General features: G+C 52.2%; 1 protein-coding gene across 1 annotated transcript in view; it reads left to right on the top strand.

Moving 5' to 3' along the window:
• The window catches only part of LTBP2 (latent transforming growth factor beta binding protein 2), a 108,343-nt gene that overhangs the window by 34,744 nt on the left and 50,728 nt on the right, over positions 1–22,871 (top strand). The window contains 4 exon segments of the mRNA XM_047794530.1: positions 17,621–17,811; positions 20,067–20,237; positions 20,746–20,952; positions 21,811–22,097. Of these exon segments, the coding sequence (XP_047650486.1) occupies positions 17,621–17,811; positions 20,067–20,237; positions 20,746–20,952; positions 21,811–22,097 (856 nt within the window).

Below are 22,871 nucleotides of genomic sequence, written 5' to 3'. Positions count from 1 at the left end.
TTCCAGCTCTTGGGCCTTTTGAAGGATCCCCTGAATGATTTCCCTGCGGCTGTGTGTTTGGGGGAGGGAGGGCCCAGGGAGAAGGCATCACAAGGAGATGCTCACTTGTGGGTCTCCAGTGAGAACAAACAGGAAAGGTTTCATTTTCGCAAGCCTGAAGTCACAGGAGCCCTGCTGCTGCTTTTTGAAGAGAGTAAAAGAGACCCGTGTCTCAGCTGAGGTTCTCCTGCATTGCCCTGCTCTCTCTCCCTGCTGTTTGCAGAGGGTTCTCCAAGTGTGGATGGGCCACATTAAGATTTGAGCAACGTCCCTTGGCACTCAGCCCCTGCCAGCCCCACCCATCCCTGCCCAGCAGAGATGCTTGGAGTAACGGGGTGGATCTGAAGCATTCCATTTCCACCCAGGAGACGAGGGAGGCAGGCTGTGTGTACTGGACTTTTCAGTCCCTAGATACAATACCAGGAGATGTTGGTCTCATCGCAGTCTCTGTGACAGGGTCTCCAAGAATTGTGCAGTGCACAGCCTGTGCAACTGTATGTAGTGACCCTGGACCTGGCTTCTTCCCAGAAGGGAATGGACTCCCATCTCCCCCACAAAGCATGTTGCCTCTCCAGCTGAGTTTGGCTTCTAGGTTTCTCTGAAATGGACGTGGGTCTCCGAGGTTTGTAGAGTGTTAACATACCCCTCACCATCCCCCATGAATAACTGAGGCCCGGTAGCTAAGGGCCTCAGTGGTCATGAGGAGGGTGGGGCTGCTGTGCCTTCTGTCCAGGCGAGAGCCAGGGCACTTCTGGGTTGATGAGGATGCCCGCTCGGGCCTCTGAGTGTTCAAGGGAGAAAGAGGGCCGTCTAACCCTTCTCTGCTCCCCACCCAGGCAGATTCAAAGGAGGTGATGTCTGCTGCTTGCACACTTCCTCTCTTACCCTCCGCCCTCTCATATTGAAGCTTGAAGGTGAACATCCGGCCCAAGCTGGCCCCTAAATCTTTGATGAAGACTGCATGACTCCCTCTTCTAGGATTATCCCAGGGCTGGGGATGACCAGGACCCTCCCTAGGTTCGGTTCTAGAGAGGGCCTCCCTCCCAGCCCAGCGCAGGCCCCAGGCGTCTACACATCTCTGTGATGGTATCTTCACCTCCTTTCTACCCAGAGCTTGCAGCCAAATGATGGAGAAAGCTGAGAGCATCTTCCTCTTCCGATTTTCCTTCCTTGTCACCAGCAGCAGGATGTCTTGCCCTCTGCTCTGTTCCAGGCATTGTGCTAGGGCCTCCCCTCCTCTCCTGGTTCTCCCCACACCAAAGTCACCAGCTCAGTTTCACATGGGAAGCAGATGTTGCGAAAACGTCTTTTGGCCAATTGTGTTGAGTCCAACTAGGGGGAGTGGGGGACAGGGTGCATCTGCTGCTGGGATGGGGGGCAAGCACCCAGGCACAGAGGGTCAGGGAGACTCCCCACAGCCCTGATCCTAACCTCACCCTGAGGGGGTGTCTAGCTTTGTGGTTACTGGGATGAATGTTTGGGTTGCGATTGGCGGGCCTGAAATTGGGGTTGAGGTTGATATACTATTTCATAGCAGGGTGGTGATTAGGGGACAATTAGAGTCTAGCCTCAGTGTGGTATTTAGAATGAGGTTTCAGCCTCAGGACTGTGGTTAGGGTTGGGCGAGTGTGATGCTGGAGGAGGTTTTAGGACTGTGGGTTTTTGGAGTGTGGTATGTTTGTTATTTTAACCTGCCATCGATGGAGCCTCACCGAGCGAGCCAGCCCTCCTGTGCAAAGCCCTTCGCAGGCACCACCTCATTTAATACTGGGGATGATAACAGCACAGTGGGGAAGTGAGACCTCAGCTTCATCGGGTTCAGTGGCTCCCCAGCCATTTCATGTGGTGTGAACATACGTGCCCATGAGTCCAAGTGGATAATGTCCTGAGTCACACAGCTAAGGGCTCCAGCCTGCTTAGCTGAGACTTTTATCCGTATCAGTCAGGGTTCCAGCAGGAAGCAGATGGCTCACTCAGTGAGGAGCCCTGATAAAGGGTCTGTGCAAAGGTGCAGGAAGGGTCAGAGGGAACAACAAGGGAAGCAATCCCCTCCCCCACTGGCCGGGGTGGAGGGTAACTGTGCAGGGAAGCCCTTAGCCCTGCAGCTCAAAAGGCAAGGGGTCACAGTTACTGGAACCCAGAGTAGCTGCAGCCACAGAAGAGGGTCACAGCGGGGCTGTGGGCTCCAGTCAAGCAAGAGAGCCACCCCCACCAGCAGTGGCCCATCAAGAGGGAGCTGGAGGACCAATACCTCCACTCCCTCTGCCGCCTGCTGCCTTCTTGCTGGGGTCCCGTGCGGGCTGAACAGAACTGAATCGCGGAGGGCGAAGGAGCCTCCCCAGGGCCCAGAGTGGAGTGGAGAGAGGCCCACAGGAGCAGGTCTCCCACACTTTAACCCATCCTCGCCCTGACTCTATGGGGAGGATACTCCACCAGGAGGAAATGGACTGCACGGGCCATCTGGCACGGCTCCCCCCCCCCCCCCCCCGCCCCGGTTAGCCCTCTGAGCAGGTGAGCGCAGGCAAGTGCAGAGCAGCAGTGGGAGCTGCCATGGCTGGGTCAGGCAAGGCATCCTGCGTCTTTTTCGAAAACTCAAGGAAGCCAGGGAGAGCCTGGAGCAGCTTTCCCCACCACCATGTGCAGAAAGCAAGGAGCTTGTTGGGGCTCTTAAGATGTGAAGGTATGCAATTGCTAGCATCTGACTTTAAAAAGTGGTAAAAACAAACATTTCAAGCTTGTGAGCATACTCATAGCATTTAACTGAACTAAGTCCTCTAGGATTTTTATTTTTATTTTTTATTTTTTTGAATGGAAAGTTTAGGGAAAGATGAAGCCAGGACGGAACGGAAAGACAGTCAATGCTCTTTTTCAGATGACCCAGGGATCGTTCATCCCATCTGGTTGCTTCGTAGGAACTGTAGCTGCCCAGTGAATATCGCCCTCTGTGTGTGTGTGTGTGTGTGTGTGTGAGAGAGAGAGAGAGAGAGAGAGAGAGAGAGCGAGCGCGCGAGCGCGTGGGTGGAAAGCTGGGCAGAGAGAACATGCCTCAAAAATCATAGTGTAGATTTTTCAGGCCCTGTGAATTCTCCTTTTGAGCTCAAGGTTTTCAAATATATATCAGGTTTCACCCCTTGTCCGGGATGTAGAGGAAGTTTCTGATTTATGGGTCCAGTAGTTTTTCCAGTTATGCAATCTGTAAATCTGCCATCAGTTAATTAATTTGCCACTGTCAGAAAAGGCACTGTGAGTTTCCCAGGTGAAAATCACTTTAGCAAAGTAAAGTGCTGTTATGATGACAGCAATAAAAAAGGGACTCTGAAATGTATACTTGTTTCCACTTGTGGAATTACTTGAATCAGTGTCTCAGCATTCCTCCTCCTCCAATCACTGGCATGCATACACGTGCACACACACTCACACACACAGCCTGCCTCTGGAGAGAGGCTAAGGAGGAAGATTTAAGCCTTGCGGGATAATTTCCCAGAAAAGGACTAGAAAGGGAAAATGGGTGAAATGCAAAGTCATCGGATGACCGTGGTTGTAAGATTGGCGGCTTAGGACCCATAGGGGTGTATCTGCGTGTCTGTCTGTCTGTCTGCAGATGACATAGTGAAGATTGCTACATGATTTCCAATAGCGAAATTTGAAAACACACTGTTCCTTTGTTAGCCACATAGCTGTGGTTTTGTGTCCATGATTCATTGTGGAAGTGAGTAGCTGCAACAGGCATTTTGTGAGGGTTTTTTTCTTCTTTTTTCTCCTAAAAAAATATTTGTGAAAGGTCTAAAATTCAAAGAAGTCCGGTGCTTTTTGAAAAAAGAAAAAACAACCCTCATTCCTTGCAAAATGAAGATCGCAAATCAAAACTCTGGAGCTACCATATTTCTGCTGCTGGCTGGTCACTACCCTGAAGTTTCCTCCCGGAACCTCAGCCCCTCACCGCTATGTAACATGTGTACCCACGTGTGCACCTGACCAGTGGGGGCGGGGGTGGCATCAGAAGCCTCTCCAGGGACTCTGGTAGTGTCAGAGGTGAAGGGGGTACCCTCTTGAGACCTCAGCCAAGCTACACCCTTGGGGAACAAATGGATTCCACATGTCTTTCTTTTTTTCAGATTCTTGGGTCAAGGTCAAGCCCCTAGAGCAGGTATTTGTGTGTGGGGGGGGGGGGGGGGGATTGTGACATAATTTATGTCTCATGGTTAGTTAAGTCTGGGGTTTGAAACTCAGCTCTGCTGCTTCACAGTTATGCCGCCCACAGCAAATGATTTAACCTCATGAGCCTCAGTTTTCTCATCTGTAAGATGGGGAGGCCCACTGCTACCTTACAGAATTGTCAGGAGGATTTACTAATGCATGTAAATGCAACTGGCCCCCTTCTGGTGTCCTAGGAATGGCACTCACCTTATTGTCCCCAGACTCTAGAGGTACCTGAGTCTTTTATTTAGAGTAATAGTGCTAACTGGAAACTCTGAGAGCCCTTGAAGGCTTTTCTGGCCCTGGCCAGGTTTCCTGTCACTGCCATGGGTGAGTGGCAGGATGCGGAATGTCATCTACCAAAGGCAGAGAGCTTAGGTCTTGAGACCCCATCCCAGCACCTCCCTGCCGGTGGTGTCAGTGGGCAGGTAAAGAGCCTCTCTCTGCCTCAGTTTTCTCTTCTGTAAAATAGTTCTTCTAGGATCGCACTGATCAAGTAGCTCTTGAGTGTAAAGAGCCTAGTAAAAATTTAAAATGAAGCGCCTATACCAGGTGCCTAGCATATGATCGGTTGGTAGGGTCAAGCTGAATGAAGGCTTCAGGGTTGGGCTCCCGGGTCTTTTAGAAATCTCCTCTGGTTATGGTCCTGGGGCAGAGTTCCTGACCCTGGAAGAGCAGCCTGGCAGCAGGCTGCCAAGACTCTGGCCAGCCCTTGAGAAGTATATCCCTGACCCAGAAATGTATCCTTTACCAGGTGCCTTTGTCTATAATAGGCCTGTCCGGGCAGGTCCAGAAGTGGGGTAAAGTCATCTGAAGTCACACGCCTGTGTTTGCTGTCGGATAAGGCAAGCTTGCTAAGCTCTGTATGTGTGTGTGCGCACACGTGTGCACGTATGCGAATGCACACATGGGGGCAGCATGTATGGAAGGTAGGTGAGTCCCCAAACCTCAGGCTGGGAACTCACGGTTCAGGAGGTGGGCGTCTCATGGCTACTTTGGTCCATATACCGAGGTTTTCATGGCTTTGGGAAGTGGTCCAGGCTCAACCCCTTCAAGCTAAGCGTCTCTCCTCTCCCTGCTCCTCCCATTCCTCCCCCTGTGGTCTCTAGCACTTGCCACGTGCCCCAGTTTGTGTCTTCTTTCCCTCTCCACCTCTCCAAGCACTTCCGTTTCTCATGCACTTCTTTGTGACTCATACAACACCAGCTTGTGGTGAGCACGAGTTCGCAGTGGTGGGAGGAGCCTGAGGAGCTTGGGAGCCCTGCAGACCTGGTTTGAATCCTGGGTGTCTCATAAGACACAAGAGCTAAGACCGCAGGTGCTATGGGGATAGTGAGACCCACCTCACAGGGCACTGGGGACCTTTTAAAGTGATATTTATTCCATGCCTGGGGCTCAGTAAGTAGAGGCTCCAGGAAAGAATAGTCCCTGATCACCTTCCTAAGAGACCATTTTTTACGGTGTTCTTTCCTGGTAAAAACCCCTTCCTTCAAGTCTTTCCTCTTATACGTGAAATCCTAAGAATAAGGCCCGGCTGGACTCCTGCTTATAAAGCTCCCAAAGCACAGCTCTCATAGCGGATTAGAGAACCAAATGCAGATGTTGGCCATCTGTGTTTCATTCCCAGCGCCGTTAGTCATTAGCTGTGTGGCCTTAGGCAAGTTACCTAGCTACTCTGTGCCTCACCTGTAAAATGGGGCTAATAATTCCTAGTTCTTAACGATGATTAGATTAGTTAATACATGTAAAGTGCTTAGAATAGTACCTGGCAAGTAAGAGCACTATGTAGCCGTCTGCTGTTGTTTATTAGCATCCTTGGCCCCTCCCATTTTCCCAGACAAACATCCCTACCCCTTGAACACCATCACCAGTGCATTCCTGGATTTGTCCTTTTGCGCTCACGGTTTTCTCTGCCTTGGGTGGACTCTGCCCTCGCCATGCTTTCCTCCTGCTCACATCACACAGCCTCTACAAGGGCTTCCCTAGGCACCCAGACCCACGGCTGCATCTGCCCAGGGAGGCCTGGAGCATTGGGGCCAGGCAGCTCACCTGGCCACCTGTTGATTTTCTGTGCCTGAATTCTATGAAATGCTCACGTGCAGGGACTTGTCCCAGGGCTCCTATGTGTGGACATGTGTGTGCTGTGCCCTACATAAAGGTCAAGGAATGAATGGGGCTAAAATCTAGCCTGCGTTTGGTTTGCTCAACCCTGGCCCCCTCCTAAGGAAGCAGGGCAGCCTCTGTAAACTGCCTGCTCAGGGGGCCCCTTTCTTAATCCACACAAAGGAATAGGGTATACTAGCACTTCCCACCCCTCCTGCCTCCCTGCCTGGCTTGTAAGCCCTCAGTGCCCACGTGGGAGCCTGCACCTGCTGGGGTGCTTGCCATTGGACTGTGGAAGTGGTTAGATGACACATTCGTGACATCCAGGATCCCCACCAGCTGACATGTCTTCCTGGGGGAACTTGGAGCCAAAGGCTTCAGACAGCTCACTGGCCCTGGACGGCTGCTGCGTGGGACCCAGCCCGGGCTGGGGAGGTGGCTCCAGGGAGGCCAGAAAGCTGGAAGCCACAGCCAAGTTCAGAGTTCAATGTGATGACTATTTGGGGGGTGGAGTGGGGTGTCGGCAGCTGCGTACCCAGCACTGTGATGACTCCGTGAAGGGCATAGGAGGGTAAGACCCAGTGCCCACCCCCCGCCCCCTGCCGCTTCCTCTCTGGGAGTCTGTGTCCCTGGCCACACCTCAGCCCTTTAGGTGGTCCTGCTGGGCCCAGAAAGATGCAGAAGAGATCTTGGAGGGGCCCTTTCCTTTTCCCCCTCCTGGCCGGAGGAAGAAGGTGATTGCCTGGCAGGGAGCTAAGTGACACTGGTGCAGAAAATGACAGGCATTTCCTGGGGCCCTGGGAAGCCCCTCAGAGTACTTTCTTATCCACCTTCTGCCCCTGAGGTTGCCCAGGCATGATCCTAGGGCCTGGGCAGCCCACTCTGGCTTCCTGCCTAGCTCCCTGGCCAATCCAGGGGAGAAAAAACACGATACAGAGTCTCAAGGGGCAAGGACTGGGCAGTGTGGCAGCCTGGGAGGCAGACCCCTCGGTGGAAAAGCAGTTGCAGTTGATGGAAGCATGAGCACCCGGGGAGGGCAGGGCACAATGAGGTGCAGAAGGGTCTCTGGACCCTTGGGAGACTGAGGCAGCACTGCCGTAAGTCTGTTCTAGAGGCGGGGACCAGGCCTCCGGCCCTCACGGGGTGTCCTGCAGATGCTCTCCCAGATGTGTATGGCTCTTATCGTCCTGCCAGGATGTGGGATGCTGTGCTCTCTCCAGAGCCACCAGCTGAGCAGAACTAAGTGCAGTTCTGGGCAGAAGAGGCTCCCCCAAGGTTCTGTCCATTCCCCCTCCCCTCAGCCTGGCAGGGGCGCCCCCTGGGGTCTATGTGCTGGAGCTGCAGACCTCTCAGACCTGGGTGTGGCCATAGAGAAAAGGTCCAGGCATAGACCCCAGGGCAGAGGAGTGTGACTCACAGACAACTGGGTGGGGCTGGGTGGGGGCCTCAGGTTGACCAGTGAGGCCCTAGGGTTCAGGTGAGTGGGCACAGCAAGACCAGCAGCAGGACAGACCTTGAGACACATGGGGAGGCTGGCTCTCGGCCCTTTTGGCAGATGGTGGGGCACCAGAGTATGAGGATGCTGATGGTGGTGATGCAGCATCTGTGTGCCAGGCTGCAGGGGGTGGGCGGAGCATGCCACCCCACTTGACTTTCAGAGATTATGGCCCTGAACAGGAATGCCTGCTGCTTCCTTCCTGGCACAAACAGGAGCCCGGCTCCTCAATTCCCTGGACAAGTTGCTCCTGTCTCTCCAGGAACCACTGTGTTGCTGGGCAACCCAGGCTTTTTAGACATGCTTCCTCATGCCAGGCTGAAACCTGGCCCCCTGTGACATGGTCCTGGGACCATGTCTTTTGGAAATCCAGTCTCTTTCCTGCCACATCCTCTTGACATCTGGTGACACATAAAGCAGCGTGGAGGCAGGACAGCAAGGTTGCTGATGCCCCCAACACAGGACCGTCAGGGGACCCAAGTGCCTGGGGACAAAGAGTGCACTGTATAGCCAGGGGAAACTTATAACTGCCCAGCTACAGGCCAACATAGACTTTCAGGGTTCAAATCCTGACTCTTCCATTTTCTACGCCGCGCTGTCCAATGTGGTAGCCACTGGCCACAAAGGGACTATTGACATTTCATTTCATCTCATGTAAACTTCAGTTCCTCAGTCACACCAGCTGCAGTTCCAAGTGCTTAAAAGCCACAAGGGGCTAAGAGCTGGCGTGCTGGACGGCACAGACCACAGAGCATGTCCAACATCACAGAAAGTTCTCTTGGACAATGAGGTTCTAGATGAATGATGCTGGACGAGTTCCTTCGCCTCGCTGTACTTCAGTCTCATTTTCTGAAAAATGAGGTTCATCACAGTCCCCTAGCGCCTCGGGTGGTTGTGGAGGTTAGATAACGCCATGCAACTATGACGGTTCATACACAGCACGGAGTTAGTGCTCAGTAAATGTCCATTGCTCTTGTCTAGGACAAGTGGGGCAGAGTTCAAGTCCTCTCCTTACAGGGGTACCTGGGAATCCACCAGGGTGGCACCTCTGATGCTCAGAGGCTGGGGAGTGAGGGTTGCTGTCTTAGCCCAGCCTGGGCCTCACCTGCTTGGCCCCCAAACTACATATCACCTAGTAGGCTCCTGGCTCTGTACCAAAGCCACGGTGTCCCCTCCTCTTCACTCACCAGAGCCAGAGGCCCCCTTGTTCCCTGCCAGGGCAAGGCAGGTTTGCAACGGGAGCTGGAGCCCCACATCTGGAAACACTACCTTGGGTCCCTGGGGATTTGGCACAAGGACCCTCTGACCATGGCCTGGGTGTGAGGCCAGCGAGGAAGAGAGGGAGCAGAGCATTCTGCTGCGAGGGCTTCCCCCTGCCTCACCAGGACCCAGATTCTCAGTGAAGGCTGAGCCATGTGGGAGGTGCCAGCGTGCATTCATCTGCAGTGAGCTGTGCCTGTCATCACGGGAAGCAGGAGTGGGGGCCTGGGGGCAGAGATGGAGTTCCAGGACCGCTCTCTGGTCTGGTGCTCTGCCCCGTCCCCTCCTACCTCTCTGACACCTCCAACAGCCTCTTGCTCCATCTGCCCCTCCAGCCTTGGTGCTCCCCAGATCCCCTCCACGCCCTTATTTATTCTCTCCTCCTGTATTTCTCGGTGTTGAGGTGTCAGGGCACCTGGTAGTCATAAGGAACCCCAGGAACGGTCAAGGCGATGCATTCCCTGATTAGACTTTGGGAATAGTTTTATCAGCAGAAACAACGACGACAGTCATCTCTGTGCAAAAGAAAAACCTGCTCTAGGCACACGCACGCACGTAGCCATGAAAGGAGCAGGCTGTCAAGTGAAGTGTTACGGGCTGTGGCCACAGTTTCCCATCACTGTTCCTGGACAGCCTGTGTATCTGCTTTACCGTGTGCCAGTGGGCAAGCGGTAGCCAGCGCCAAAGCGCAAGGCAAATTTATGGGAGCAAAACCTAACCCTGAGACCAGTCTATTCGTTCACACACTTCCCTCTTTGAAACCGGGAAGTGTTCGCAGAGCTCACGCCTCCGTGCAGCAGTGGAACTCTGAATCGTGGTTTGTTATGCATACTCTCCTGGAGTGAAACCCCCCTGCAGCCACCACCTCTCCACCATGAGGCCTTTGGCCATGTCCACAGCCCCAGCCTCTCTCCTGAGTGCTGCTTCCTGGGGGTTTCCACCTGGAGATCCATAATGAGGCACCAGCTCTCACCATGGCCCAGACCGAGCCACTCGTTGGATCTCTTGTTGAGATCTTGGCTCTTGGAACCCCCTCGACTGGTTTGTCTAAGCCACAGCTGGGGACTATCCGTGTATTAAATATCCTTGAATCTATGCCCTCTTCTTGGTCCCATCCTTGGTCCCTGCTAGCCTAGACCACAGCCAGAGCCTTCCAGTGGGCCCTCCCATCTCTGGTCCATCCACCACCAAGGAGTCTTTCCCAAGAGTCATGAGCATTTGAAGGTCGTGTCCTAGACCTGCGTGAAGACTGCTAGCATCTCAAGGCTAATATGTAGCTCTCCCTGTGCCCCCACACCTTTGCTGGGGTGCTGGTTCCTTTGCCCAGTCTCCACTGGAGCAGAGAGGGTCAGAGGGTCTTTGCCATCCTTGGACCTAGATGCCTGGCACATAGAAGGGTTTCAGTAGGTGCTTCTTGAATGAGTGAAGGAGGGTGGGCTGCTCCAAAATTGTCCAGGGACTCTCCTTCACCCATTTGGTACAGCCCAGGCGCCTCTGATATTTCAAGCTCTCCACCATATGGATCCGAACCTATTCTCCTTTAATCCCTCACAGCCTCAGGGAAATGGCGATAGAGAAATGACAAGCAGTGGAGTGGGGATTGGGGATGAATTTAGCCAGTTTAGAAACCTTGCTTCTGCACGTAGGAGTTCTGCAACTGCAGCAAGGCGCAGAGCCTCCCTACCCTCTATTTTCTTGACTAGGACATGGGGAGAAGGAGTGTCCGACTCTTGGGTTTATGGAGAGGCTTTCATGAGATTACACATGGCACGTGTTGTTGGCACGGGATCTGGCACAGAGCAAGCATTCATTAAATTGTAGCATCAGTTTGCTCCCCATCCACCCACTTCCGACTCCCTCTCCCAGCACACACACACACACACACACACACACACACACACACACACACACAGGAAACCACTTCTTAATTCTCAGGATGTCCTTCCAAGGTTACTTTATGGATATACAAATAAACTCAACATGTATCCTTATTTTCTCTATTTTTACACAAAAGTTTATACACCCCACACCAGGAGTCAGCAAACTTTTCCCATAAAAGGCCAGATAGTAAATATTTTCGGCTTCGTATGACACGTGTGTCTGCAACTACTCAGCTCTGCCACTGCAGAGCAAAAGCACTTGTAGACAATGAGTGTGGCTTGTTCCAAATGAACTGTATTTATGGAAACTTTCGTTTGAACTTCATATCACTGTCTTGTGTCATGAAATATTATTCTTCTTTTGATTTTTTCCAACCATTTAAAAATATTAAAAAACCACTCTTAGGTCACGGTCTTTACAAAAACAGTTGATGGGCCAGATTTGGGTGGTTTTATCACTTTTCTATGTATTTTGGAGAGCTTGTCCTATGAATGTAAATGAGCTGGGCCTTTCAGTTTTGAAAGCATAGGACTCTATCCGGTGGATGTTTTTTAGTTTGTTTAACCAATCTCCTACTAAGGGACACTTAAGTTGTTTCTATTCTTTTTTTTTTGTCTTTTTTTTGCTATTTCTTTGGGCCGCTTTTGCGGCATATGGAGGTTCCCAGGCTAGGGGTCGAATCGGAGCTGTAGCCGCCGGCCTACGCCAGAGCCACAGCAACTCAGAATCCGAGCCGCGTCTGCAACCTACACCACAGCTCACGGCAACGCCGGATCGTTAACCCACTGAGCAAGGGCAGGGACGGAACCCGCAACCTCATGGTTCCTAGTCGGATTCGTTAACCACTGCGCCACGACGGGAACTCCTGTTTCCATTCTTTATAAAATATTTTGCTCTTACAAAACAGTGCTGCTATGAATAATCTCCACCCATCATTTTGGACATTTACAAGTGTTTTAGGTCAGATTCCCCTACAGGTGGACCTGGGGCATGAATTTCGGTGTTTGTAATTTATTAGGGGAGGGCTCGGGGGAAGAGGAAAGCGGAATGGGGAGGTGAAAAGAGTCAAGCAAGAATTGATCATGAGAAAATCAAGCCAAGGCCTAATTAAGGGTGGACCTTGGAGAACTGTCCTACCTTAAGACAGGGGCGTGAGCTGTGAGGGGTGCAGTAGGTCAAAGACTCGGCTCAGATCCCACGTTGCTCTGGCTGTGGTGTAGGCTGGCTGCTACAGTTCCAGTTCAGCCCCTAGCCTGGGAACTTCCATATGCTGTGTACGTGTCCCTAAAATAAATGCAATAATAACCCGAATAAGATGATGCATTTAGGAGTTCCCTGGTGGCTCCATGAGTTAAGGATCCAGCATTGTTACTGCTGAGGCTCTGGTTACTGCTATGGCATGGATTCGATCCTTGGCCCGGGAACTTTTGTATGCTGTGGGCGCAACCGAAATAAAATAAAATAAAATGCAGGTGTGACTCAACGGTGGCAGTGACACTTGAAAAATTTTAAAAAAGAAAAATATGGGGAGTTCCCGTCGTGGCGCAGTGGTTAACGAATCCGACTAGGAACCATGAGGTTGCGGGTTCGGTCCCTGGCCTTGCTCAGTGGGTTAACGATCCGGCGTTGCCATGAGCTGTGGTGTAGGTTGCAGACGCGGCTCGGATCCCGCGTTGCTGTGGCTCTGGCGTAGGCCGGTGGCTGCAGCTCCAATTAGACCCCTAGCCTGGGAACCTCCATATGCCGCGGGAGCGGCCCAAGAAATAGCAACAACAACAACAACAACAAAAAAGACCAAAAAAAAAAAAAAAGAAAAAGAAAAATATGCATTTAAGGCCCTTGCTCAGTGGTCAATCCGTGAGAGCTATAACAATTCCATGCACCTTGTGTTAATGTTTTAAACTTTTTTTTGGCAGCAGAACACTTATTGAAAGAAATAGGATGTGGAAGCCCATTTATAAATTAGCGTGAAGCCACCAGGCTAGGGTGAAAGTGGGTGGGATGGGGGGCAGAGATGTGTCTCCCTATCACTGTTTGAAAGCCTTAGTCAGTGTGTTGGGCAGGATGTGGGCAGGCCACATTTAACTTCATGGCATCATTATGGGTAGGCACTGTCCAGGGGGTTTTCATTCAAGTCTGAGGACCTCAGCCAGCTGGGATGGGAAAGTTTTCTTCCCAAATTGGTCAAAAAAAGCCCAAGAGTCCTTGGACCCAAGCAACTCTTGGGGGATCATGTAGCCCAGTGGCTCCCCCTTGGCACCATACTGGTCTGTGATGGAGTTTTTGTTGGTCCATAAAGGTATGAAGAAAATAAAATCAATGAGGTGAGAGGTCCATGAAGTTTAGTGTATTCAAAGTTTTCTTATTGGCATTGAAATGTCTTTTCTTTCCTGAAATTATGGCAAAAATAATCAGTAGTTGTGTGTGTTTGTGTGTGTGTTTTAACGTCTTAACCTCAATAAAAAGTTGGCAACTTTATGTTGGTCCCCTAAATGTGTTTCACAATTTTATGGATCCATGGAATCCTGAAATCTAGAGCCAGCGGTTCAGCCCATCATGGCAGCTCTGACTGCACCTCCCTGAACAAGCCCAGAGAGATAATCTTGTGCCAAGCGAGTTGGAGAACTGCTATCCTTTGATGAAATCATAGCTGCTCTTCCAAGGCTGAGAGTGGACAGAGCCTCCCCCAGAGACTGTCCTCCAAGAATGTCACCTCCCCCATGAAGCTTTCACTTGCCTCTTTGCCACCCCTCTCTCGGAGCCAGCTCTGGGCTGAGAGCCCGCAGCCCTCCACACAATGAGGGACCTCCCTCCCGCCCACCACCAAAGACTGGGCTGGGGCTTATGATGGGAGACAGTAGTCGGCCTTAAAGGGGTGCTTTCAGCGTAAGACATAGGAGCTAGCAAAGAACCGGGGCTTCCTTCTTTACTTTGTTGTGAGCCTCTCAGAAGGCAGGACTCCTCCTCCTTCTCTTTCTTTAGGACTTCTTGATTTTGTCATTTTACTCGGCATCCCCATCACAGCGGTAGATGACAATGGACTGGGTTCAGAAGGGTGTGGTTGTTTAAAATGTGTTGACAGCAGATTAGTCACTTGGCCCTTCATATGTAAGGATGCTTGGACAGTATAACGAGATAGTTGGGGTGTCTTTACTTAGATGAAGAAGAATTTTTAGTGGCTTGGGGAGAGGTGTTTTGTCTGAATTGTAGCTGGCACTTTTTTCTCTTTGTTCAAGCGATTTTAAAATTCTGGCATAGTTTCCTACTTGTGACCATTTATTTATATATACAAAATAACCACACGGTCTCACGGTTCCTCATCATCCTCATCACAGCCCAATGAGGTGAGCGGCACTAGTCCTGCTTTACTAATGAAGAATCTGAGCTCAGTGACTACTCAAGACTGTACTGCAGGCAGGCGGCAGAACTGACACCTGCCTGGCCCAAATCCTGTCCTCTCTCTGTATAGTCAGATCCTACCTACAACTAGAGAATACAATTTTTTTTTCCTTCTCTGCAGAGTGGAACCACTGCCCCTTAAGGGATCTGAACTCAGGCATCTTGAGCCATTAGCATTGAGTTCCAATGAGAGAAACAAATGACAGCAACAATAACAATCATGAGAGCAAACCACCAAGAGAGGACCCTTTGAGTTTCCACCTAAACCAGATTGGAGAGCTCTTTGTCAGCGTCAAGTTCAGAGATGTCCCAGGCGGTCTGGGCAGACCCTTATCTCCCTGGATGCTCTGTGATGCTGACATGAAGCCGAGCCATGACACCGGCTTGGTGCCATGAGGAGGAGATTCCTGCAGACCCACCACCTCACTTACCTCTCACTCTTGGGTGCACTCGGGGAAGCCATTGAAAGGATCGGGTTTCTGCTGCAGCTGGTTGTGCCGACCTTCTCCTGGGAATGAGGAGCGGGTACCTGAGGGTTGGGCTCCCAGTTCTGGTCCATTACAGCTCTGGCCAGCTAACGGGGCTCCTCTCCCACTCCAGCCCTCAAACTTGAAAAGCAAAATGAGTCATGGTTGGGGCAGCCAGGGTGAGGATTTGCTGCTGGTCGCGCTGGAGGGAGAGCAGCACTGAAGCTCACGGGAGCCAAATCCCGGACCAACAGGGCTGAGGCAGGGCTGGAAGGTGCCAGACTCTGACACCACTCCTGGTTTGGCTTCTGCCAGGAAGGGGTAAAAGGAAGATTGCTCATGCCTCGGGCACCCAGGGCCAAGTGAACTGGAGGAGGGATGATGGAGAGAGAGCGGGTCCCAGGCTCTTGAGCCCACTTGGGCAAGGAATCCAGTGGAGAGGCGAGGGGTGGGATCTCCTGGAGGAAAGAGCACCACCCCAAGCCTGAGCACATGCTCTGGGCTGGTTTGTTGGCTGGTACGAGAGTCAAATCACCCTGGGTCGGAATCCTGGGGTCCTGATTTACCTGCTCTATAACTGTGGGCAAGTGATTGCTCTCTCACCTTCAGTGCCCACAATGTGCTCACACCTGCCACCGCCCAGACACTGTCATGTATACAGTGGCTCGTATACATTGTGATAGTGACAGAGTATTTACAACAGAGGCTGCCTTGCAGAATGGCCTGTCTGATTATAAATGTGAAAAGTGTTCAAACTGATGACAAACAACTCAAATAGTTAGGATATCAAAGGAGATGAGCAGAAAATGTTCACAAGTGGTAAATAGATGTATGAAAAAATTCAACCTCAGAAATAAGTAAAAAAGGAGATAAACCACCATTGAATATCATTTATGATTACTATTGAGAGTTAGTGATTTATGAAAAATTAATACTATGCTATGCTGGCAAGGTGCACTCTGAGTGGTACATTTATACATTTTGGTGTTTTGGTTTTTTTGGGTTTTTTTCTTTATGCATTTTGATGCAGCCCTTTCAAAGAGCCCTACTCCAGTATATACCTACAGCCATAAATGTCTGTAACTTTGATACCATCATTCTTGTCCAGGGAATTAATCCTAAAATAATAATCTTTTTCAAAATGTTTCTTATAAGAATTTTTCAAGTATATAGAATAAAAAATAATTGAATCCCCCTAAACCAAGGGAACTTTTTTTTTTTTTTTTTGGTCTTTTCAGGGCCACACTAGTGGAATATGGAATTTCCCAGGCTAGCGGTGGAATCGGAGCTATAGCGGCTGGCCTACACCACAGCCACAGCAATGCCAGATCTGAGCTGCATCTGTGACCTACACCACAGCTCATGGCAACACCCCTGGATCCTTAACCCACTGAGCAAGGTCAGGGATCGAACCTGCATCCTCATGGATGTTAGTCAGATTTGTTTCTGCTGAGCCACAATGGGAACTCTCCCAAGGGAATATTTTAACAGAAGAAAAAAAGCCGTGGGAGTCAGGCTGCTCACAGTTAAAAATTAAAAACAATCTAAATATGGAACAGAAGAATGTCTGAACAAATTGTGATTCGTCCTCAGATAGACTATCATGTAGCAATTAAGATGATAAATAGGAAAATTGTGGAAGTATGTAAAATACAATCTACATTAAGTGAAAAATCAGAATTTAGGAGTTCTTGTTGTGGCTCATCAGGTTAAGAAGCCGACCAGTATCCATGAGGATATGGGTTCCATCCCTGCCCCTGCGCAGTGAGTTAAGGATCCAGAGCTGCTGTGAGCTGTGTGTGATGTAGGCCACAGACGTGGCTCAGATCCGAGGATCCGGTGTTGCTGTGGCTGTGGCGGAGGCTGGCAGCTGCAGCTTCAATTTGACCCCTAGCCTGGGGACTTCCATATGCCACAGGTGTGGCCCTTCAAAAAAAAAAAAAAAAAAATCCAGGATTTAAATTGTATCTACAGGAGTTCCCTGGTGGCCTAGCAGTTAGGATCTGGTATTGTCCTGCTGTGGCAGGAGTCCAGTCACTAGTCTGGGAACTATGGCACGCTGCAGACAAGACGAAAAATAGATAGATAAATAGATAGATAGATAGATAGATAGATAGATAGATAGATAGATAGATAGACAGATAGATAGATAGATAGACAGACAGACAGATAGTATCTACAGTGAGGACAGTGTAAGAGCATATACTTGAGCAAAAGTTGAAAGAAGATATGCCAAAGCATTTGTTGTGTTTGGATGAGAGGATGGTGAATTCATTTTTTTCTCCTTGAATATTGCTGTGTATTATTTTTACAATAAAATTAACGAGAGGGATATTTGAGGTTCCGCCCTTGAAACAATCTGTGAACCTGTATTTGATGGGCACCTATTCCTCAATCAATGTGTATGAAAGGTTGTATTAAGATGTGGCAAGGGGTAGGCACAGGATTAGGTTTTAGGGAAGGGGCTGGTGCAAAAGGGTCTCAGAGATGCTTATGGGACCAGTCTAACACCCTCATTTTGCAATCGAGGACCCTGAGGCCCGGGGAGGCTAAGTGACTTGCCCAGAATACTTGGCTAAAGCCTGGCCAGTCCACGTAGGGGCAGGCACCCCCACCGAACTAGCCAGCTGACCTTAGCTCTGGCCCCCTGGAGTTGGCAAGAAGGCAGCCAAATCAAGAGCACCCTTCTAGTGCAGAGGTGGGGGGTGAGCATCCCAGAGAAGAAGGGTGCAGAGACTGCTCCTGGGATGCAAGCCCTGCCCCCCGGTTGTCTCCACAGGACCCTGAGCAGGCTCAGCCAGACCCACCCCTCCCAGCAGCACATGGGGCTGTCCCAGACTGTCCGACTTTATCCGGCTGCAGCAGCCAGTGGCCAGCTGACTTCCAATGCTCTGCCCGTGGGGCCAGGCCCTGAGCGGAGGGATGGTGCCCAGCAGACAGCGTATGTGGACCACCTGTCATCCCCCTGGGGTAAGAACACCCTGACTTGGGAACCTGGAAGAGCAGGGCATCTAAATCTCTGACCTTCTTCTCTCCGTCTTTAATCCCCCCACCCAGAAGGGCTGTGTTGTCACCCTGTCCCTCATTCTTCAGCTAATGCACAGTTGTCAAGCACTGGCTTTGTGCCAGGCACCAGGGGTCCCAACCCAGCTGATGGGGATTTTGCCCTTTTGAGATACCTAGACTTTGATTGCTGCTCCATTTCTTCCCCATCTGTCACCAGTCCTGCCTTTGCTTCCTTCATATCTAGTCGTGAATGTCACCTCCCCGGCTCTGATCCTTTCACCTCATCCTTCCCACAAACCCCAACCCTCCTGGACCAACCTGACCAGTTGCATCCTTAGCACCTGCTTCCCAGAGGAGACGGCCGAGCATCCCTACAGATTCACGCCTCCGAATGCTCTTGGTCATTGCCCAGCAATCCTTCCCTGGGTGCCTAGACACTCTTCTCTCTTTCATTCTTTGGAGCAGCCGCTCCAAGCTGCACCCCGCCCCCTTCCACAGCCCCAGCCCATGGCCTTGATTTCTACTTTCCAGAGCCCCTCACCTTCCTGCCCACCTGCTCCCCCACACACATGGGTCATTCCCTTACCTCAACCTGTGCTTGGGCTGACTGCCTTTCTTTGTTTTCCATTTTAAAAATTGAGGTGAGGAGTTCCCTGGTAGCCTAGTAGTTAAGGATCTGGTGTTGTCACTGCTGTGGCTCGAGTCACCACCGTGGCTCGGGTTTGATCCCTGGCCCGGGAACTTCTGTATGCCTTGGGCTCGGCCAAAACAAAATGGAGGTGAAATTAACCATGAAATTAACCATTTTAAAGTGTCCACATCAGTGGTGTTTACTATATCCATGATTTTATGCAGCCACCACCCCAATCTAATTATAGAACATTGCTGTCACTCCTCAAAGAAGCCCCGTGCCCGTTACGCAGTCACTCCCTTCCCCGCCCCCACCCTCACCGAGGCCCCTGGCCACTAATCTACGCCCTGTCCTTATAGATGGGCATATCCTGGACATTTCACGTAAGAGGAATCATCCCATTAGGGGCCTTTTGTGTCTGGCTCTCTCACATTGTGTGATGTTTTCAAGATTAATCCATGCTGTGGACAGTGCGCATCAGGGCTTCAGTCCTTTTTATAGCTGTTGACCTTGTCATCTTGAAAAGGAGGCGCCCTTGTTTCTGTCCCCCTCTCTCAGCCCTCTCCCTCTTTCCCTATAGCGTACAATTGCTTCCAGCTCTGCCATTCCCTCTCGTTCTCTCTCTCTCTCTCACACACACACACACACACACACACACCTGGCCATCTCTCCCCTTCCCTCTGCCTTCCCTTCTCTCTCCTCTCTTCACATTCCAGCTACATAGACTTTTTATATTTCCCTTCCCAGCCCCTCTGCCGCCTGGCTTCCCTCCCGGGGTCCCCTAAACTGAATGAATGCCCCTCCTTTGTATGTCCACTGCCAACCCCCCACCCCCCGTGTTAGATGATGTGACCTCAGCTCACACTGCGGCACTGGCCTCCCAACAAGTCACGAGTCACGCTGCTTTCTCATCCACCTGCGCACTCCAGTTGGAAGGCATTCGCGCCCCCACTTCCTCTTTCATCTCCTACCGAAAACTTTCCACGACCTCCCACCACCCACTGCATGAAGTGCCCTAGTGCCCTATCCTTGCTTTGGCTGGCAGCATCCCCCAGACCTGACTCTGATCATTTTTTCAGGCTTTATCTTCCTACACGTCTCTTGAAAACCTTTCTATGCTGGCAAATCCAAGCAATGTTCTATTCTCTGCCCTTTGGCACAAAGCCCAGCTGTGGTCTTTGCCAGCCGTGTGACTTGGGGTGCCACCTATCCTTCTCTGAGCCTCAGTTTCTTTAACTGTCAAATGGAAATATTAGCTTGGATGTAGGATCATTGCCAGTCTTCAATCATCTTCACCTACCCTCAAATGGCCATTTCTAAGGGTTCAACCTAAAATAATGCTCAAGCGGGTTGAGAGTTACTGTGTGTGAAGCATGAACTTCTTGGCTGGCCTGGTGGCATCCCTCAATAGATGTCGGACCATGCGCTGTTACCCCACCCCCACTGTGGGACTTTGCACCCAGGGGGTACTTAGCAAATGCCCTTAGGATGGATTCCGCTCAGTCCCGTGGGCCTTTCTAACCAGCCTCTGGAGGTCACATCTGTGGCTCTCAGCCCTGCCCCCTGGACCCAAGCCCTCTCTCTGCAGGGCTGAACCTCACAGAGAAAATCAAGAAGATCAAGATCGTCTTCACACCGACCATCTGCAAGCAGACCTGTGCCCATGGGCGCTGTGCCAACAGCTGCGAGCGTGGCGACACCACCACCCTGTACAGCCAGGGTGGCCACGGGCATGACCCCAAGTCTGGCTTCCGCATCTGTGAGTCCATTCCCGGCTCAGATGATTCCCGGCTGGTCCGGGGGGGTGGGTACAGGGGTGGCCAGGGGGCCGGGCCTATCCCCGGCTGGAACCTGGCTCTTCTGCTAGAAGGAAGCCCAGGGCTCTCACCCTGTGGCCCCTGTGGGGTCTCCAGTCACACAGTGCTGAGTCCTCCCCCGGCTCGGTTGCGTGTGACTCGAAGCAAGTCACGTAACCCTTCTGAGTCCAGGTTTCACAGAAAACTGAGGGGATGAATAGGGTCACTCCGCCGGCCGCCCCCCCACCCCAAGTGTATGCCGGGCTGAGGAAAGGCGAGACTTGGTTATTATCCATCCTCCTTTGCTCCCAGGCCTCCTGGAAAGTCCCTGCATTTCAAGGGGCACGGGGTTCCCCAAGCCATCCAAATTTGGTGTCCTGCTCCCCCTGCTGCCCTGTTGTCACCCACCAGCCACATAGCAGATGCTGCTGTGTTCTTCCACCGCCGGTCACCTTGAGGTCGATGTTGCAGATTTCTGCCAGATCCCCTGCCTGAACGGAGGCCGCTGCATCGGCAGGGACGAATGCTGGTGCCCCGCCAACTCCACCGGGAAGTTCTGCCACTTGCCTGCCCCCAGGCTGGACCCGGAGCCTCCAGAGAGGGGCCCCCGCCACAGGACCCCACTGGAGGGCCCCTTGAAGCAGTCCACCTTCACGCTGCCTCTCTCCAACCAGCTGGGTGAGTGCAGGGCTGGGAGGCACCCTGGGGAACTGGGGGTATGTGTGACGGAGGTGCTGGCACCTTGATGGAGAGGACGGGAAGCTGTCTCCAGCCCTCCCTTCTCCTCCACCCTTAGGGCTCAGTCTCATCCACTAAGGTTTTCTCTGCCCTTCTGTCCGGATTCATCAAGTTTTTGTTTGTTTGTTTTCTCCCCTGCCCACTACGGGGCGCTATGGGTAAGACAGATGTGTACAAGGGTAGAGTCCTGCCCTCAAGGAACCCATGGGCCTGGACAAGAGAGGGAGAATGGATGAGAAAGACAAGAGCATCGCAGTGCACGTCCTTTCCCCTGCCTTCCATTATTAGGGGCCAGATAAAGGGGACACAAAATTCAGAATTCTGTAGGAGGTCCGGGGATGGGTGAGCCCTGCGCCCAGGGCATTCAGGGAAGGCTGCATGGAGGAGGCGATCTTCAGTTAGGGCTTAAGCCACAGGGTAGGCTTTGGTTAAGCAGGAGGAGTGGGAGGGGTTCCTGAGCAGATGGACTGGTGTGAACAAGGGTGGGGAGTTGGGACCGCTCAGGGTGGGTCGGGCTGAGCATAGGGGTTCATAGGGGGTGGGGGAATCAGGAGGGTCGTTTGAAAGTCGGTCGTGAAGGTTCTTCGTGGAGAGGTAGGGAGCAAAGGGGTTTGTGCTTCGTCTTGTCCTCACTGGGGACTTGTTCTCAAATTCTAGACTTTGAATAGAGAGGAATGATGTGATAGGAAAGTACTGGGGAGACCCACAGCCCGTGGCCCTCCTGGCCCAGGGCTGGCGGGCACTCCTCAGAGGGTGGGGCCCTAGTTCCCCGCCTCTGATCCCAGCCCCTGTGCCCAGCCTCCGTCAACCCCTCCTTGGTGAAGGTGCACATCCACCACCCGCCTGAGGCCTCCGTGCAGGTCCACCAGGTGGCTCGGGTGCGGGGCGAGGCTGAGGGGGCCCCCGAGGAGAACAGCGTGGAGACCAGACCCTCGCCCCGGTTCCCCACCGGCCCTGGCCACAGCCCCTGGAACAGCAACAGCATCCCCACTCGGTCCAGAGAGGCTCCTCGGCCACCACCCCCAGTGGTGCCCCGTCTTCGGCCACTTCTGGGGCGGTGCTACCTGAGCGCCGTGAATGGACAGGTGAGACGGCAGCGCCCACGACTCCTCCCTCCACTGCCCCCCCTCCTCCCCCCTTCCTGTTGGATGGAATGCGAGTGTCTGCGGGGTCTCCCATTCCCCAGATGGGAAAAGTCAGGGCAGAAATTTGCCTGAGAGTGGAGAGGCTGGACCTCCTACCTGGGCCCCCCTCGGTACCTGTCAGTGCCAGGCACACAGAAGAGGACCCAAGCAAGGCCTCCCCTGAAGGGGAACCAGCGTCCTCAGGTCCCAGCAAATACTCTCCTGGAGCTGCGTGGACGGTGGGGTTATTGGATCTGGCAAGGAGTTTGGTATTCAGTTAAGAGTGGAGTCACAGAGACGTGAAATTAGCAAATGCAGGCTTGAACCTCAAAGCCTTGGGGGTGCAAAGAGAAAAGGCACCCCATCCCCTCCCGTACCCGGCAGCATCTGCCTTTGCTATTGGGACATCAAGTGACCTTTTCTGAGTCCAGACACCTAAGAACAGGGGCTAAGCCAGACCCAGGGTGCTTTTCCCTCGGGTTGCAGTTAGATGTTTCAACAAACCCCTCCTGGGATTAGGGAACTGGAGGAGGTGGGGAGTAGCCAAGTGACAGGGACTCTGAGTCCCCAGGTCTCCTGCCTCTCAGCTGTGGTATCGCCAAGCATGGACCCTGCTCCCGGGAGGTGGCCCTGGCATTCCTTGGGGTTTGATGGCAGATGGCCCATCCTTTGGGACCTCTCTGTCTGTGGGCTGAGGACACAGATGGGGGCAGTTTGCAGACTTCGCAGAGAAGC

The sequence above is a fragment of the Phacochoerus africanus genome, chromosome 9 (genome assembly GCF_016906955.1).
Source record: "Phacochoerus africanus isolate WHEZ1 chromosome 9, ROS_Pafr_v1, whole genome shotgun sequence".
NCBI classification, from domain to species: Eukaryota; Metazoa; Chordata; class Mammalia; order Artiodactyla; family Suidae; genus Phacochoerus; species Phacochoerus africanus.
Note: the sequence above shows the minus strand (reverse complement) of the source record. Positions and strands in the feature narration are given on the sequence as shown.